The 17,147-nt window shown below is 35.6% G+C and overlaps 1 protein-coding gene across 4 annotated transcripts in view; it reads left to right on the plus strand.

Annotated features, from left to right (window-relative positions):
* CNKSR2 (connector enhancer of kinase suppressor of Ras 2) overlaps positions 1–17,147 on the plus strand; it is a 291,896-nt gene that overhangs the window by 188,911 nt on the left and 85,838 nt on the right. For 2 of the 4 annotated variants that reach the window (XM_017540689.2, XM_037742811.1), the window contains 2 exons: positions 6,600–6,689; positions 8,356–8,570. In XM_017540689.2, the coding sequence (XP_017396178.1) occupies positions 6,600–6,689; positions 8,356–8,570 (305 nt within the window). The remainder of the gene's footprint in view (positions 1–6,599; positions 6,690–8,355; positions 8,571–17,147) is intronic. The other 2 variants (XM_037742810.1, XM_037742812.1) reach the window with 1 other exon arrangement.

Consider the following 17,147-nt stretch of genomic DNA (forward strand, 5'->3'; position numbering starts at 1 on the left):
CAATTCTCCTGCCTCAGCCTCCCAAGTAGTTCGGACTACAGGTGCGTGCCACCACGCCCAGCTAATTTTTGTATTTTAGTAGAGACAAGGTTTCACCATGTTGACCATGATGGTTTTGATCTCTTGACCTCGTGATCCGGCCTCTCAAAGTTCTGGGATTACAGGCATGACCCACTGTGCCCGGCTGATTTTGTTCTTTTTTATGACTACATAGTATTCCATGGGTTATATATGCGACACTTTCTTTATCTAGTCTATCTTTGATGGACATTTATGTTGATTCCATGTCTTTGCTATTGTGAATAGTGCTGCCGTGAACATACGAATGCATGTGTCTTTATAATAGAATGACTTCTATTTCTGTGGGTATATACCCCATAATAGGATTGCTGGGTCGAATAGTATTTCTGTCTTTAGGTCTTTGAGGAATTGTCACACTGTCTTCCACAATGGCTGAACTAATTTACACTCCACCAACAGTGTATAAGAGTTCCTTTTCCTACACAGCCTCACCAGCATCTGTTTTGTTTTTTTTTTAACTTTTTAGTAATAACCATTCTGACAGGTGTGAAATGATGTATCATTCTGGTTTTGATTTGCATTTCCCTAATGATCAGCAGTGTTGAGCTTCGTTCCATATAATTGTTGGCAGAGTGTATGTCTTCTTCTGAAAAGTGTCAGTTCATGTCCTTTGCCCACTTTTTTGTGGGGTTGCTTATTTTGGAAATGAGATTTTAACTGGTTTTGTTCTGCATCAATGAAACTGAAAAGATTTTAAGTTAATCAATACAAAGTTTATATTTGATTTGTATTATTCATAAGTCATTAAAGTTAATCCTTAAATAATCATATTGAAATGTTTAAAAACCAATTTTTTCAACCTCTTTTATCCAGAAATGAAATTTTTTAAATATGGCTATAAAGATCAGATTGTTCATTCTTATTTTACTGGATCCAGATATGTTACCATTATCCTTTAAAAATTATTGACTTTTCATTTAATTCCATTTTACTTCCTCTTTAAAAGTGTGATTCTCTACCTTAAGTAACCCCAGGATGTTTTCCTAGAAATTCAGTCAGCCATCTGAAAGTAATTTTTCTGTCTGGTATGTGGGGTTTTTGATGGCTATATGTGGCAAGCATATAGCTTAACTAGACTTACTATACTCATTTTCATCAAAATATTGGCTAAAATATTCAGAACAGATGTGTATATGTGTATACTTTTTTTGAGACTCTCGAGAAAGCTTTTTTGTGAGCATTAAAGGGCATGTCAGACTTATGGGGAAATTTCTTTGCAATTTTTTTTAAACCCTTGACAACTGTAAGAGAAGATTGCTTCTAAGGTCCTGCTTATTACTCTAAGACTTAATGACTTTAGCATGATTTTAGAGAGTTTTTAAAAGTGATACAAATGAAAAATGCAGCAATTCAGTGGTGTTTCAACAGACAACTTAATATGGGAATGTTTTTGGATAAGAAATCAAGAGATGAATTAGTTCTGACTTGATTGCCAAGCAGTTCTGTAAAGCTAAATTTGTTAGAAAAATGAAGAGGGTTGGTGAGGGTAACATATTTGCCTTAGAAGGAAGGAAGAGGGAGGAAAAGAAGGAAATGGAAAATCAGAAGGAAGGAAATGGAAACTATGAAAATAGAAACTAATGATATAGCTTGGATCCTTTTTGGTCTAGTGTCTGAGGAAAGCCCCCTATTTACTTTCTTAACAAGCAATCAGTTAAAAATTGAGCAGTTACTGTGTTTAAGGTACTGTGCTAAGTGTGGGAGATAACACTAAGTAGACAATAGAAAAGTCTGTCTTTCCTCACGAAACTTAGTCTAGAAGCGTGACAGAATTCAAGTAACTAAATTAATAAATACTTATGTGACTGTAATTGGCATGCTACGAAGAAGAACTTTGAGAGGAAATGAGACAAACACAGAGAATCCTGACCTAGAATGAGAGGCCAAGGATTGTGTCCCTAGGGAAATGACATTTTTGCTTAGCTCTGAAGGATGCATGTGAATTTATGATGAGAAGAGGCGAGGAAAGCCAGAGGACAGAGTCCTAGGGTGCTGGGTGAGGAAAGTGTTTCAAGGAGGGAGTAATACTCAGTGTTAATGCTTTATATACATCAGAAAAGTCAAGGACTCTGAGAATTGTCTATTGAATTTAGCAACATGGAAACCCTAGCACCCTTGACCATAGCAGTTTTGGTGGGATAGGGGCAGCAAGAGCTTAATCGGAGAAGATTCAAAAGAGAAGAGGAGGAGAAGAATTGGGGACTGCACATATAAAGAAGCTTTCTACAAGGTTTTCTGTAAAGGGGAACAAAAAATAAGGTGGTAGCTGGGTAGGGGTTTGTGGGGTAAGGAGGGCTACTTTTTTAAAAACGATTGGAGAAATTACAGCATGTTTATGTGCTAATGGGAATGACCGAGTAGAAAGAGAAAAGTTGATGATGCAGAAGAAAGAATGGAGGATTGCTCAAGGAATGCCCTTGAGTAGGCCAGAGGGAATAGGACCCAAGGAGCAACCCAGTAATTTGAGATCTCCCTAATGTCACAATACAGCATCATAAGTATTGTATATATGCTAAAGGCACCAGGAAAAAGCTTAGGGAGCCCAGTAAAGAGAGCAGTTAACTCTGCCAAAGGGGATTGTAGCATTTGTGATATTGCCTGAAAATGCTTTATTATCTAAGGTAAAAGATAGTTTAGTTTCAAGCAATGTTGTACACTAGCATTAAAGCATAGCAATTTTGTATTAAAATACAGTAATTTGGATATATTATTATAAAGCACTCCGTCATTGTCAGTATTCTTAAAATTGTATTTTGTGTTCCATTTGCTTAATTGCAGCTGGATATAGTCCATAATTCTTAAAAAGCTATATGCCATCAATTTCATAACAAAATTCAGATAAAATCCAAAAAATATTTATTTTTTTCTGTGTGCCTCTATAAAAATAGTTATCTTTTACCTTTACCACATTTATTAGAATACAGTAAGAAATATAGTGCAAAATTCCTGCCTCTATGGAGATACCAATTTAAAAACTCCAGATGTGCAACAGATATTAAAAGCCAAATAAAATAATGGTTGTATTATGAGGCACTAGCACAGTGGTATCACAAGGCTTATGATAGGGTGCCAAAGGAACTCTGTAATTAATAAATGTTTTATACTTAAAGGAATAAGAAATTAAGAAGTGATCAGCATTTTTAAATAGGCTCTAATCCTTGTTTTCTTGATTATATTCTTTACTGTTACTACTAATTCTTATCATGAATTAGTAATCTTAACTTTACTACCTCAAAAACCAATATATTACCGTGTAAAGATGTATCTTAAACTTTTCCAAATTACTTTTCAGAGATTTATGTTTTATTTATGTACATTTACACAGGAATGGGTCAGATGTATCTACTTCAGTATTTTAGCACAATTAAAAATCAGTACTTATAAACAGTATTATTTATTCTACCCAAATCAATAGTATACTTTATTTTTTTAAATACTTATTTCTATTTGTTGCTAAGTCTATAGTTTTATAACTAATAAAAGCAAAACCTCATGTTCTCCAAAAGTAAATTTTAGTAAAGCTTTTTCCTCTCAATTTTTTTCTGATTTAATATATTTTCCTTCAATTGTGTGCTAGTGATACACAGTATAATTCTGTTTAAAAAGTCACTCCTGGAAAAGTCAGTGTTAAAAATCTTCTGCATAATTGTTTCTATGACTGATTATACAACCAGACATATCAAGGGCTTAATTACATGCTTCAGTGACTTAGCTCCATTAGAATTTCAGAGATGACACAAAATACAATGAAAACAATTATGTATTTCATATTCTGTGTGTGAAGTATGTTTCTTCTTGTTTTTGTGCACGTTTGACTCCAAACAACCAATTTTCAAGAAGTATCTAACTAGCTTTTTAATATATATATAATATATAGAGCAAGTAAAACAATTAACTATTTATTGGATTTTCACTTTTCAAAAGATTTTTTTGGTGACATGTAAAAACAGTGCTAGAACTGTTAATTGCTTCAGTTTCAGTGCCCGTGCTGAAGTAGAGTTTATTTTTAAAACCAGATCCTAAAGAAATAAATTGTAGATATTTTGAAAATACAGCATTCATAACATTGAAAATCTGGAGGACTGGCTTTGCAAAATGGTAGAAATAGACAAAACAAAAAGAGACCTTCCCTCAAACCCTTACCCTACCTTTGTTTGGCACAATATTGACCTGGATCTAGAGATGGCTATTGTGAGACCTCGGTTCTTCTTAGCTTAAAATAATTTCAACAAGAGACACACAGCAAAGAAGGTGTAGCATAGAGCAATTTATTGCAAAGGACAAAAAATATGAAAGTTAGGTGCAGAATAGACAGTACACCATGAGAGAGGATTCAGGGAAGGCTGCTCCTAACGATGAGACCACCATGACTGGCACTAGGGAGACTCCCTTTATGGAAGTATACATAATTATTCACATAGGAATAGGAAGAGGTGTTGCTAGTAAGCATGTTCTTGGTGGTCCTCTGGGTGCACATGCACAGTAGCTGTACATGCTTGTTCATACATTGCAAGTCTCATTAGCAACTTAAATCTCTACCCAGGGGTTTGTTGTTTACTATTATAATAAGCAAAGGGTCAGTCTGAGAACAGGTGTAATCAAAATGCATGTGCTCCCTGCAAGGAAAATTCCCTGCTATAGATAGCTGTGTTTGAATGAGCTGGACTACAATGTGAATGCTGGGGCTTATTGTGTTAACTGTATGGTCACCATGTGAGGACATGTTTACTTCCTTGACTACCTATCCTGCCTCAGATCATCTCACTCAAATTCCCTCTGTAAAAGAGCAGAGATATACTGTTGGAGAATTTGGAATATTAGGTGATCATTTATAAAGTTGTTTACATACCTTGAAAAGAAGCCATTAAATAAATACTACATTTTTGGCTCATTAATAATTTTATCATGTCCAGTTAATTCTTCAGATTTTAAAAGAGCTTAGCAAAACAGACTAAACTGTATCAGTGTTTACAATAAAAAGCCAGAAGATTGATATATTTTCCTTAAGAACAGAATTAGAATTATCCTAATAGAATTTTTTAAAACACATTGAGTGACTGTAATAATCACAAAATTTAGCTGTGTGAGGAAGGAAGTTGCAGGGAAAGAAGGTGATAGATACTGAAAAGTGATACGTTAGGTATTAATAGATTAAAGGAGGAAGAATTGTTGGACTTGGAGTATTGTAGGGAGTGTGCTAGAAATACAAAAGGTAGCAGTTGGTAAGTGGGATATTTAAAGGGATTGCAGCCTTTGCAGATGAGATTAAGCATATGACCACAAGAATCAGTGTAGGAGAGAACCTCAAGAAACTGAAAGGCCAGAATCTCAGAGGGTGAAAATTGAAGTCACCAAGAATTATAACAGAAGTAATATTTGAATGCCTGGTTTTGAATCCTGATACAATGCAGTTACCAGGTGTATGTCCTTGAGCAAGTTACATCACCTTAGTTTCCTCATCAGTGAAAATGAGGATAATGATAGCATATTTCTCTTAATTAACATGAGTATATAATTTAATACTTATAAAACTCTTAGTATGTGATATATGGCAAATGATATATACATTTTCTACTATTATCATAATCATAATAACCATCATTATTTGTATGATCCAGTCCTGTGTGAGTCCCTGCTTTTCATTCACTAGAAATTTATTAAGCAACTATTTCATGCCAGGCATTGTGCTAGGTATCCTGTTAAAGGATATTTTGAATTATTTTCTTTGGCTGTTTTAGGCTTCAGGAATTTCAAGTGGAACAGAAATAATACACTGAAACCTCACCAAAATAAAAGTTATTCTTGAAGTCTTTGCCATGAGTTCTCCTTGCTGAAGTGAAATTTAGTAAGGATACAGACCCCGGGAGAAATGGGACAGACCAAAGCAGTGATTACTTGGATCTGCAGACGGGGCAGGCTCACTATAAGCAAAAGAGATGCTTAGAAACAGATTTAGCTATAGGACATGAAAGAGAATCTAACCATATTTTTGAGGCATGGTGGTGTCCAAAATGTATGTTGATAGGGGTTAGGAAGCAGCAAAGATAAAAAGTTATCCTGTGGTGTTCCAACATGAAACAGTGGGTGGTACCAATGGGTGGTCCGATAGGTTAAACACAGAAAGCTACCATCTTGGAGGTTGGCTATCAAGATGTAGACACTTGGGCATTAGGAAATAAGATAGAGATCTGGCTACTGAAAATAAAATAAAATCACTTATTTGATTATCCTCTTTGAAAAAGAAAAAACTACAGTCTTAAAATCTGGTGTTCCTAAGAGAGTTAACCTAGGCTATTCATTATTATTTATAAAAAGTACCTTAAGTTTGTTTTATCAACTGGCCAATAGGCAGTTTCACCTTCTGGCTCAAAATACATTTTCTCCATCTACGCAAATGCCAACCATAATGTTGCATAAGAGTGAGTGTGTTTGGTAGACTTTAGCTAAAAATCAGTGTAAGTTTGAGCAGACATGGGGAAGAAAAACAATGTGATATGAACTTTGTTCTCTGTGTTTAGGCAAGCTACGACCTATATCTATGCCAGTGGAATATAATTGGGTGGGGGACTATGAAGATCCAAATAAGATGAAGAGAGATAGTAGAAGAGGTAAGTGTTCTAGAATTTCAGTGTAGGCTGGGTTGTTTGAACAGTAAGCAAATTTAAATGTTCTGTAAATAGATTGTTATGGCTTCAGTGGAAAACTTATTCTATCATTGACTTTATTGTACAACAAAACCAAGTCAGACCAACATTTGACTATCTTGACCCAGTATTAAATAGACATTGTCCCTGAATGCCTTCTAAGGGGTTCAGGGTAGATAAGTACAGTGTTAAAAGTGAATATCTAATTGTTATTTGAAAGTTAATATTTGGAACACAGGGTCAGAAGTGTGAAACCGCATAAAATAATTAAGTTCAGTGAATAGGAAGAGTTTATCATCAATCCTCATCAGTCCACAATGCAACCTCACCACTTTTGTATGGAAGCAACCTCAAAATAAGCATTGAAGCACATGTGTTAAAAGCTAATGGAAACTGGGCCAGTGACTTCTAACAAAAACATGTAGAAATAGAAAAAAACTTTTGCTTTTTTTTCCTGTTCTGTTTGCTGTTCAGAGTTGTCGTCTTATATGGGGTGGGCTACTCTTGAAATATCTACCAAAAGTAAGTTTTTATGTTCACTTATCCTGCTATAGAGATGAGCAATAAAGAGAGCAACTGAAAGTTTCCCTACTAAATAGGATTTGATCAAGTGTGGGTATGGTGGGCCCAGTGGGTCATGCTGCTACTTCCACTTTCTGAAGTAGAAAGCCGTAAGGTCATAGTTGAAAAATAAATCAAAACAAAAAACTATTTATAGAATGTAATTTCACTAAGCTTCCTTCATGATATATTTGACCCATTTTCTTGTTATTTCTAGCCAGTATACAGAATTTATTTTATTACTGCACAGATCCACAGACCATATGGACAAGCAAACATGAATATCTGATTCATTAGTCTTCTTAATACTTGTTTTATGGAGTGAGCATTTTTTAAAATGTTGATAAATACAGGAACATTGACATATTCCTTTACATCTATGTATTCATTCTGTTTTCCAGTCTTCAATTTCTAATTTCATTTGTTCTATAGAATAAATCAAGAAAAATATAAAAGAGAAATGCTTATCATATGCTATCTCAGAGTCACTGTTTTGGGACTTCATATTATAGTGACTTTTGTTGGTGGAGACGGGGGACCATGCGAAGTACTAATGCTGACTGCCATTTTAAGCATAGAATTCCTGAATAAATTTCCTTACTATTGGTTCTTAACATGGGCTTTAACTTCTCCAAGCATGCTACCTTGCATGCCATGAGCCAGTGTTTGTTATTGGGCTTTGGCAAAATCCCCCTGAGGGAGCTTGTTACAGATTTTATAAACCACACGCCTAGAACTTCTGATTCAAGTTCCACAGGTGATTCTAATGTAATTGGTCTAAAGATAAAACTTGGAGAAATAATCTATTGGCTAACTATTTTTATTGTCTTATCCCAAATAATTAAGATATACTGTATTTCACTACATATTTTATAAGTTAAATCAAGTTAAAGTTCTGAAATGAAATATAGTAGGTTGGTGCAAAAGTAATTGTGGTTCTTGTGATTAAAAGTAATGGCAAAAACCGCAATTACTTTTGTGCCAACCTAATAATAGCACAATTGAGAAAGCATAATAAATTTGGGGTGTTTGTATATTTATATTGGTGTATTTATCTCTTTTTCAATAGAAAACTCTCTACTTCGGTATATGAGCAATGAAAAGATTGCTCAAGAAGAATACATGTTTCAGAGAAATAGCAAAAAGGACACAGGGAAGAAGTCAAAAAAGAAGGGTGATAAGAGTAATAGCCCAACTCACTATTCATTGCTACCTAGTTTACAAATGGATGCACTGAGACAAGACATCATGGGAACTCCTGTGCCAGAGACTACACTATACCATGTAAGTAAAATTTCAAAGATTTTTGATATAGCTTTTATTGGGCAACTAGCAAGTGACTCTTTTAAGTAAATTCCAGGTTATTTTTTTCCTTTTACTAGATTTTCACAAAAGAGCCTAACTTCAAAGTTTATGCTCTTAAAAAATGATGGGTAATTGATTTTTTTTCTTAAGTTTATGCGTTCAATGAGTTCATAGTTGTAGCAAGTTGAATTTTTAATGGGATAACAATATGTACAAAATTGATGGAGAACGATAATAAATAGCTGATTAATCATCAGTGTGATACTGTGCAATGCACAGATAGCTGCAAAATTCAACATTAAAGTCGTAATTTTAATATAGTCATGATTCCATTTAAAAATGAGCATCTATTATTTGCTAGACATGGAGAGTAAAGCTAGAGGTAAAATGGGAAGACATGACACATCATTATATGGGGAGAAAGACATGCTGAGAGTACCAATATAACTTAACTGTTGTTATGGGTGGGTGCAGAAAGTATGAGAGGAATTTAGGAGAAAGAAAGCCTTAGTCTTTAGGGGAAGTGAGCAAAGGCTTCAGAGGGGGGAGCATTTGAACGAAGAATAAAATATGAATAGCAGTACTTTAGTGCAAAGGCATATGGAGGTGCACCACAAATGTGTGAGAATGTAGCACATTCCAAGGATTTCATGTGGCTTATAATTGCTGATTTATTAACAATAGGAGGAAATGACATGAGAAAGGGAGAGTAGATGGGCCTGGAGGCACAAGTAAAGGTTAGAACATGAATTGTATGATAAAATACTTAGGTTCTTTCCTGCAGTAATAAAGAGCTATTGAATAACTTTGAGCTGGAGACTTGCCTGATCAAATTGGCCTGTTTGATCTCTCTAGTGCAGAGCATCATTTGAGACGTCAAAAGCAGGACCACTAAGTCCAAGCCATATGGATGACGAGAAATTAGGATAATGGCCGTGGGGAAGCTGAGAATCGTGTTAGCAAGAACATTCAATCCACAAAATTACGCATTTTAAACCATTTTGGTTAAAAGGAGTTTGTTGTGTCACTAGAACTATAGCTTCTTTTTAGGAGCCCTTGAAAAACATGGACTACAAGTTTTAAGTAATTTGAATGATTGTGCTTAATGCTTAAAATATAAAAAAAATTTTAATCTGCTCCTGCTATAGAAGGTATACCATCTAGACATACAAAATGTGAAAGATTAAATAACTTATTCTTGAGTTGTTTCTCTGAATAAGTCTCTTAAGTCATCTACTTATTCTATAGCTCTTTCATAAAATTTGAGTATAGAAAAATATTTTTATTTGGACTGGAGTGTCATTAGCACTCCTAGGTGCCTCATTCTCTACCCTCCCTTTTCCCCAGTTACATACTCTCAAGTCTCTTTCCAAGACACTAGTGCCCATATCAAAATCTGCTCCATTAAATGATTGATTTATGGAATTATTATTTTTTCCATAGACATTCAGAGTCAGCCTGAAATCAGTACTCTTAGCTGTTTGAAGGGGACCACTTTTATTATTACCACTACTCAGAAGAGCTGTATGAGCACTGAGCTTCCTCTAGAATCTGGTGTTCCAGTCATAAGTAATACCCTGAACAAAAGTTTGAAGATGAGGGACAGATGGCCTATTCAAGAAGGAAGTTGCTAGTGAGAGATGAACCTAGAGAAGGAAGAGGAGACCATCACTTTGACTCAGAGTGTATAAAATTATTAAAAGTTTGGATTTATCCTGAGAGGAGTAGTGAGCCATTGAAGGCACATTTAAATACTCAGCCTGTTCCATTCTGCCATGCATATCCTGACAGATGTTATACTGTGTGGGGAAGGAAAGTAGTTGAGTCTTGTGAACTATGAGGTGTTAAATTAGGGAAAACAGTAAAAGGTGAGTCAAACTTGTAATCAGGAATATTATGAATATTTTTGAGGAGTATAAATCTTTACCACCTTTCAGAAGGACATGATTTAGTTATGTATATCGAGAACCTGGTCTACTAACTTTACTTCTACAAATTTACTGTAAGAAAGGAATTGGAGTCCAGTTTTGCCCCCCTATTTTTATTATATATGTCTTAAATCTGTAACATGGTATTTCCCAAATAGATGACATCTATCTCAACTAATTTTTGATAGAGCACCAGCATAGAGCAGGAATATTGTTAACTTTGGGGGAAATCTTCCCCTGTAACTCTGATATACCAATTCCAGAGTAGAAGGCTGGGTACTTCCTAACTCTGTTCTCAGGTTTAGAAGAAGCAAAATAATTGTTAACCCCCAAGTGCATGTTGGATGTCTATAATCAATGTTCTAAAAGAGAGAACTTTAATTGGTGAGGTTTTTACTAGACTCTTGAGTTCCCTTGAAGAGCTCACCTTGCACTTATTTAGTGCTTTCACAGTTAGCAAGGGAATTTCCACATTTGATATGTCTTTTGAACCTCACAACAACCATATTTGCAAATAACAAAACTCAAAATAAGAAATGATTTACACAAAGTTGTGTTGCAAACAAAGTGTAAGTGCTGTTGTCAGGATTATAACCCAAATCACCTACTCCAGGGGTCTTTCCACAGTCTACCCTGTTGCTTCATGCATGGTACACATTCCATATGCAGAGGAATTTGTGCTTTAATGAATAAATGAGTGCATTTTGAAAAGGCTTGGCTTGAAAAAGCATGTGCCCTCGGATGTTGATGTTAATACTGTTTTCAGTGCTTGGATTTATTTCTATCCAAAATTATATTTTGCTTTATGTTATTATTTATTAAGTTAGGAAAACATACAGAGCTGCTGCTGTTATAAAACACAAGTAGTTATTTAGCTTGATCTGTTGCTGGAACAACAGAATATTATAGTTAAAAATGCTTGGACCTTAGAGACAAAGCAACATATGCTTAAATAATAGCTTTTTATATTTCACATGAATTTCTGTTTTATCTGTTTATACACACTTACTTGAAAATGAAAGGCTTTTTCCTTATGTTAAATTTTCCCAAAAACATAATATCAGTATCAATCTGTAATCTAATCACTTTCATGATGAACCACTAATCTTCATTTTTGCCAGTTACTCCTTTGGATAACATGGCCATGTTTAATGGAATAGGACTAAGTGAAAGAGTACTATGAAGATTGAGTATTGCATTTCATAGGCTTCTATCTCTGCTGTAATACTAGCTCTATGTAATCGAAATATGTTGAGTTAAAAGTTAGAGAAAATTGGTCAGGCACGTGGCTCACACCTGTAATCCCAGTGCTTTGGGAGGCTGAGGCAGGTGAATCACGAGGTCAGGAGATCAAGACCATTCTGGCTAACACAATGAAACCCCATCTCTACTAAAAATAGAAAAAATTAGCCAGGTGTGGTGGCGCATACCTGTAGTCCTAGCTACTTGGGAGCCTGAGGCAGGAGATGTGCTTGAACCCAGGAGGCAGAGGTTGCAGTGAGCTGAGATCGCACCACTGCACTCCAGCCTAGGTGACAGAGCAAGACTCTGTGTCAAAAAAAAAAAAAAGAGGGAAAATTTAGTGTGAATTTAATAGCAAGATCATATCATCATTAAATCTCCTTAAACAGCAAAGTAAAGGGGTGTGTGCATACATGCATATAGTATTCCTTCTATGCACACCTAGAGTATAATCTTCACTGTTCTGTTGTGGAAAGCAGCCCAATAAAAATACACAAAGCGAGGCAAATACTGTTTGGCTTCAGAGTTCAATTCATTATCTTATAATGAAGATTTAGAAGTTTATGGGATTATAAAATTTTTTTATTAATTCCACATATTAATAAAAAATACATATTCTATATATTTTTTCCTCAAACTTATTTAAAAGGAAATCATTCACTCTGCTCTAGCTACCCTGGTCATTGACTAGCTCTTTGCCACCAGTTTCCTTTACAACATGCTATTCTTGCTGCTGAGAATGCTTTTATCTCTTCTTTCTCTCAAGAATGCCTGCCTGTCTAAACCTGAAATCACAAGATCTTCCCTGACCACTACCCTCTGGACTAAATCAGTTCTCCTATGTTCTCTTGTCATCCAGTAGTTTTTCTTCAAAACCTTCCTTGGGATTTTTAATTATATATTTATGTGAACGTCTGCTTAGTGTCCTTCTCTCCTGTACATGGCAGGACAGGTATGCCCATGTCCATAATGATAAGCAGGGACAATTTTTCCATTTTGTTCAGTGCTGTATTTCAGCACCAGTACAAATGTAGTGCCTTATAAGCTCTCAATAAAAATGTTATGAGTAAGTTAATTAATGAGTGAGTGAGTAAATGTGACAGGAACTTCATTGGCTTTCTTAGTATCTTCAATCTGCAAACAAAGTCCCCTCCATCTCCCTAGGCCAGCCACACAGGGTCCAATAATGCACAGGATTAGCTGCCTCACATTCCCTGCCCTACCTCCTTCACTCCAGCTGAAAAACTTCAGTTCCAGCTAGTTCTTGCTTGCTTCCTTTCCCTGCCATCTCATTACAAAGGTCCTAATATGCCCATCAGCCAAGCATGTTATAGCATTTTTCAAAAGAGCATAACTTTATTTTACCTACTCACTGATTCTGTCTTAAAATGTGGAAGCAGCTAGCTTCTAAAGCCCTCATCTAACCTGAAAGTACATGAAGAAAAGGCAGACAGCAGTTTCATTTGTGGTGTGTGTCTGTATGTGTGTGTGTATATGTGTGAAATTCAGATGTGGTAAGAAAAGTCTTTAAAGAATAAATGAATTATTCTGAATCTCATCTTTAAATCTTGTAGAACTTATCTTTCCCTAATATGATGTGCATATGACAACTTGCTCTCACATTAAAGCTGCTAAACTGAATTCTTATACAAAATAATTAATTAGGCCGAGCGCAGTGGCTCATGCCTATAATCCCAGCACTTTGGGAGGCCAAGGCAGGTGGATTGCCTGAACTCAGGAGTTTGAGACCAGCCTAGTCAACCTGACAAAACTCCATCTATACACAAAATACAAAAATAAGCTGGATGTGGTGGCATGCACCTATAGTCCCAGCTACTTGGGGGGTTAAGGCAGAAGAACCGCTGGAGCCTTGGAGGTCAAAGCTGCAGTAAGCCATGTTCACACCACTGCACTCTAGCCTGGGTGACAGATTAAGGCCCTGTCTCTAAAATTAATAATGATAATAATAATAGTCATTTATTTTAAGTCTATATGCTGAGATGCCAGAAAAAGTAAAATTGGATTATAGATTCGAGCAGTATGTAGGTATACTTTCATAAACTGAATACTGGTATAATTTTGGATAATTAAAAACAGACTTTTAGTAGGTGTTCAAAAATCTGGATAATTCCTTTCATGACATTCAGACATTAGGGTGGCCTGTCTTTGTTTTTTATCATATGACTGCAAACATTTAGTTGTTTTATGTCTAATAAGTACTTTGAGCCATTCTGGCCAATTTGTGAGGTTTTGTGGCTTTTTTTGATGGAGGGAAGAGAGGGGTAGAACTGTTAAAAACATTTTTATTTTTTAAAATTTAGCAAGTAAATAAACACTAGGAAAATTTAATATTCTTATTCTCATCTGATTAAGTAAGATAGTACAAATAAGATAGTATTTGTACTATCTTATTTAATTTTCATAATGCTGTGAGGAAGCTCCGTTGCAGGTATTATCCTCATTTTACATACTAGAAAGTTGAGGGACATGGATTAATTAGGTAGTTATGTGGTAGAGCTGGGATGTAAACGTTTGCAGTCTGGCTTTTAGCATAATATATTGCCCCTCAAAAAATAGCATAATTTAACAGAAACCTAACAACAATTGTAGTAGTGGCAACCATGTGTAAAGCCCAGTCTAAGTGCAGTGGAATATACAAAGACTAATACAGGCGTATCTCAGAGATAATGTATGTTCAGTTCCAGACAACCACAATAAAGTGAATATTACGATAAAGCAAGTCACACAATATATTTAAGGTTCCCAGTACATATAATAGTTATGTTTATACTATACTGTAGTCTGCTAAGTGTACAATAGCATGATGTCTAAAAAACAATGTACATAACTTAATTAGAAAATATTGCTAAAATATGCTAATGATCATGTGAGCCTTCAACAAGTTATTGTTATTATTATTATAATTTTTCTTTTTGCTGGTGGAGGGTTTTGCCTCAATGTTGTTGTCTACTAACTAATCAGGGTGGTGGTAGCTGAAAATTGGGGTGGTTGTGACAATTTCTTAAAATAAAATGACAAAGTTTGCTCTATCAATTTACTCTTCCTTTACCAAAGGTTTATTAGCTGCATGAGATGCTGTTTAATAGCATTATACCCACAGTAGAACTTCATTCAAAATTAGGGTCAGGCTCTACTTCCAATTCTAGTTCTCTTGTTATTTCCACAACATTTGCAGTGACTTCCTCCACTAAAGTTTTGAACCCCTCAAAGTCATCCACAAGGATTGGATTCAATTTCTTCTAAATTCTTGTTAATCTTGATATTTTGACCTCCTCCTGTGAATCACAGACGTGTTTAATGGCACTTAGAGTAGTGAATTCTTTTGACAAGGTTTTCAGTTTACTTTTCCCAGATCCATCAGAGGAATCACTATCTGTCACAGCTATAGCCTTACAAAATGTATTTCTTAAATAACAAGACTTGAAATTTTAAAATACTCCTTGATCCATGTGCAGCTGAATGGCTGGTATATTAGCAAACATGAAAACAACATTAATCTTTACATCTCCAAAAGACTTCTTGGGTGACCAGGTGTGTTGTCAATCAGCAGTAATATTTTGAAAGGAATCTTTTTTTCTGAGGAGTAGGTTCCAATGATAGACTTAAAATATTCAGAAAACCATGCTATAAATAGATGTGCTATTGTTCAGGCTTTGTTGTTTCCTTTATAAAGCACAGGCAGAGTTAACTGAGCATCATTCTCAAGGGCCCTAGGATTTTCAGAATGGTAAATGAGCATTAGCTTCAAGTTAAAGTCATCAGCTCTTTTAGCCCCTAACAAGAGAGTCAGCCTGTTTTATGGTTTGAAGCTAGGCATTGACTTGTTTCTAGCCATGAAAGTCCACTGTAAGGCATTTCATCTATAATGAAATTGAAAAATCTATCGTTTAGTGTAGCCACCTTCATCAATCATCTTAGCTAGATCTTCTGCATAGCTTGCTGTATCTTCTCCATCAGCACTTGCTGCTTCACCTTGCACTTTTTTTTTTGCATCTATAAATTCAGTTTATTTAATTTTAAATTTATTGCTTTTTTCCCATAGATTATGGGGTACATGTGATGTTGGGTTCCATGAGTAAGTTCTTTATTGATGATTTGTGAGATTTTGGAGTACCCATCACCCAAGCAGTATACACTGCACCCTATTTATGGTATTTTATCCCTTGCCCCTCTCCTGCCCTTCTACCCAAGTCTCCAAACTCATCGTATCATTCTTCTTGTTTGTTTGTTTTTTCCCCCAACCTTGCACTTTTATGTTATGGAGATGGCTTCTTTCCTTAAACCTCAGAAACCAGCCTCTGCTAGCTTCCAACTTTTCTTCTATGGTTTCGTTACCTCTCTCAGCCTTCATAGAATTGAGGAGGGTTAGGGCCTTACTCTGGATTAGGCTTTGGTTTAAGGGAATTTTATGGCTGGCTTGATATTCTGTCCAGACCACTCAAACTTTTTCCATATCAGCAATAAGGCTGTTTCACTTTCTCATCATTTTTGTGTTGAAAGCCTTGCTTTCAGTGTATCTTGGCTTTTGACATGCCTTCCTCACTAAGCTTAATCATTTCTTGCTTTGACTTAAAGTGAGAGACATGTGACTCTTCCTTTCACTGGAACACTTAGAGGCCATTGTAGGATTAATTAATTGGCCCAATTATAATAATACTGTTGTTTCTCAGGGAATAGAGAAGCCTGAGGAGAGGAAAAGAGATGGGAGAACAGCCCATTGGTGGAACAGTAAAAACAGACACAACATGTATTAAGTCTGTTGTCTTATATGACTTCTTTCTCTAATCCTCATGAACCAACCTCTGCTAGCTTCCAGCTTTATTTCTGCAGCTTCCTTACCTCTCTCAGCTCTCACAGAATTGAAGAGAGTTGGGACCTTGCTCTAGATTAGGCTTTAGCATAAGGGAATGTTGTGGCTGGTTTGATCTTCTATCCAGACCACTTAAACTTTCCTCTGTTTTCTCCTATGTCAGCCTGCCTTTTGAAGCTTTGACACCAAGCATTGACTTCTCCTCTCTAGCTATATCAGTGCTAGATGGCATCTTCTTCCACTATAAGGCTATTTCATCTATATTGAAAATTTGTTATTTAGTGTACTGTTATTCATGGCACCCCAAAATAATTACAGTGGTAACATCAATGATCATTGATCACAGATCACCATGACAGATATTATAATAATGAAAAAGTTTTAAATATTGTGAGAATTACCAAAATAGGACAGAAAGACACGAAGTGAGCACATGCTGTTGGAAAGATGCTACCAATAGACTCATTCAGCCCAGGGTTGCCAGAACCTTCCATTTGTAACAATTGCAATCTTCAAAGAATAAATTGAACCACAGTAAAAGCAAACATCCCTATA

This window comes from Cebus imitator, unplaced genomic scaffold (assembly GCF_001604975.1).
Source record: "Cebus imitator isolate Cc_AM_T3 unplaced genomic scaffold, Cebus_imitator-1.0 Scaffold128, whole genome shotgun sequence".
Classification (NCBI taxonomy): Eukaryota; Metazoa; Chordata; class Mammalia; order Primates; family Cebidae; genus Cebus; species Cebus imitator.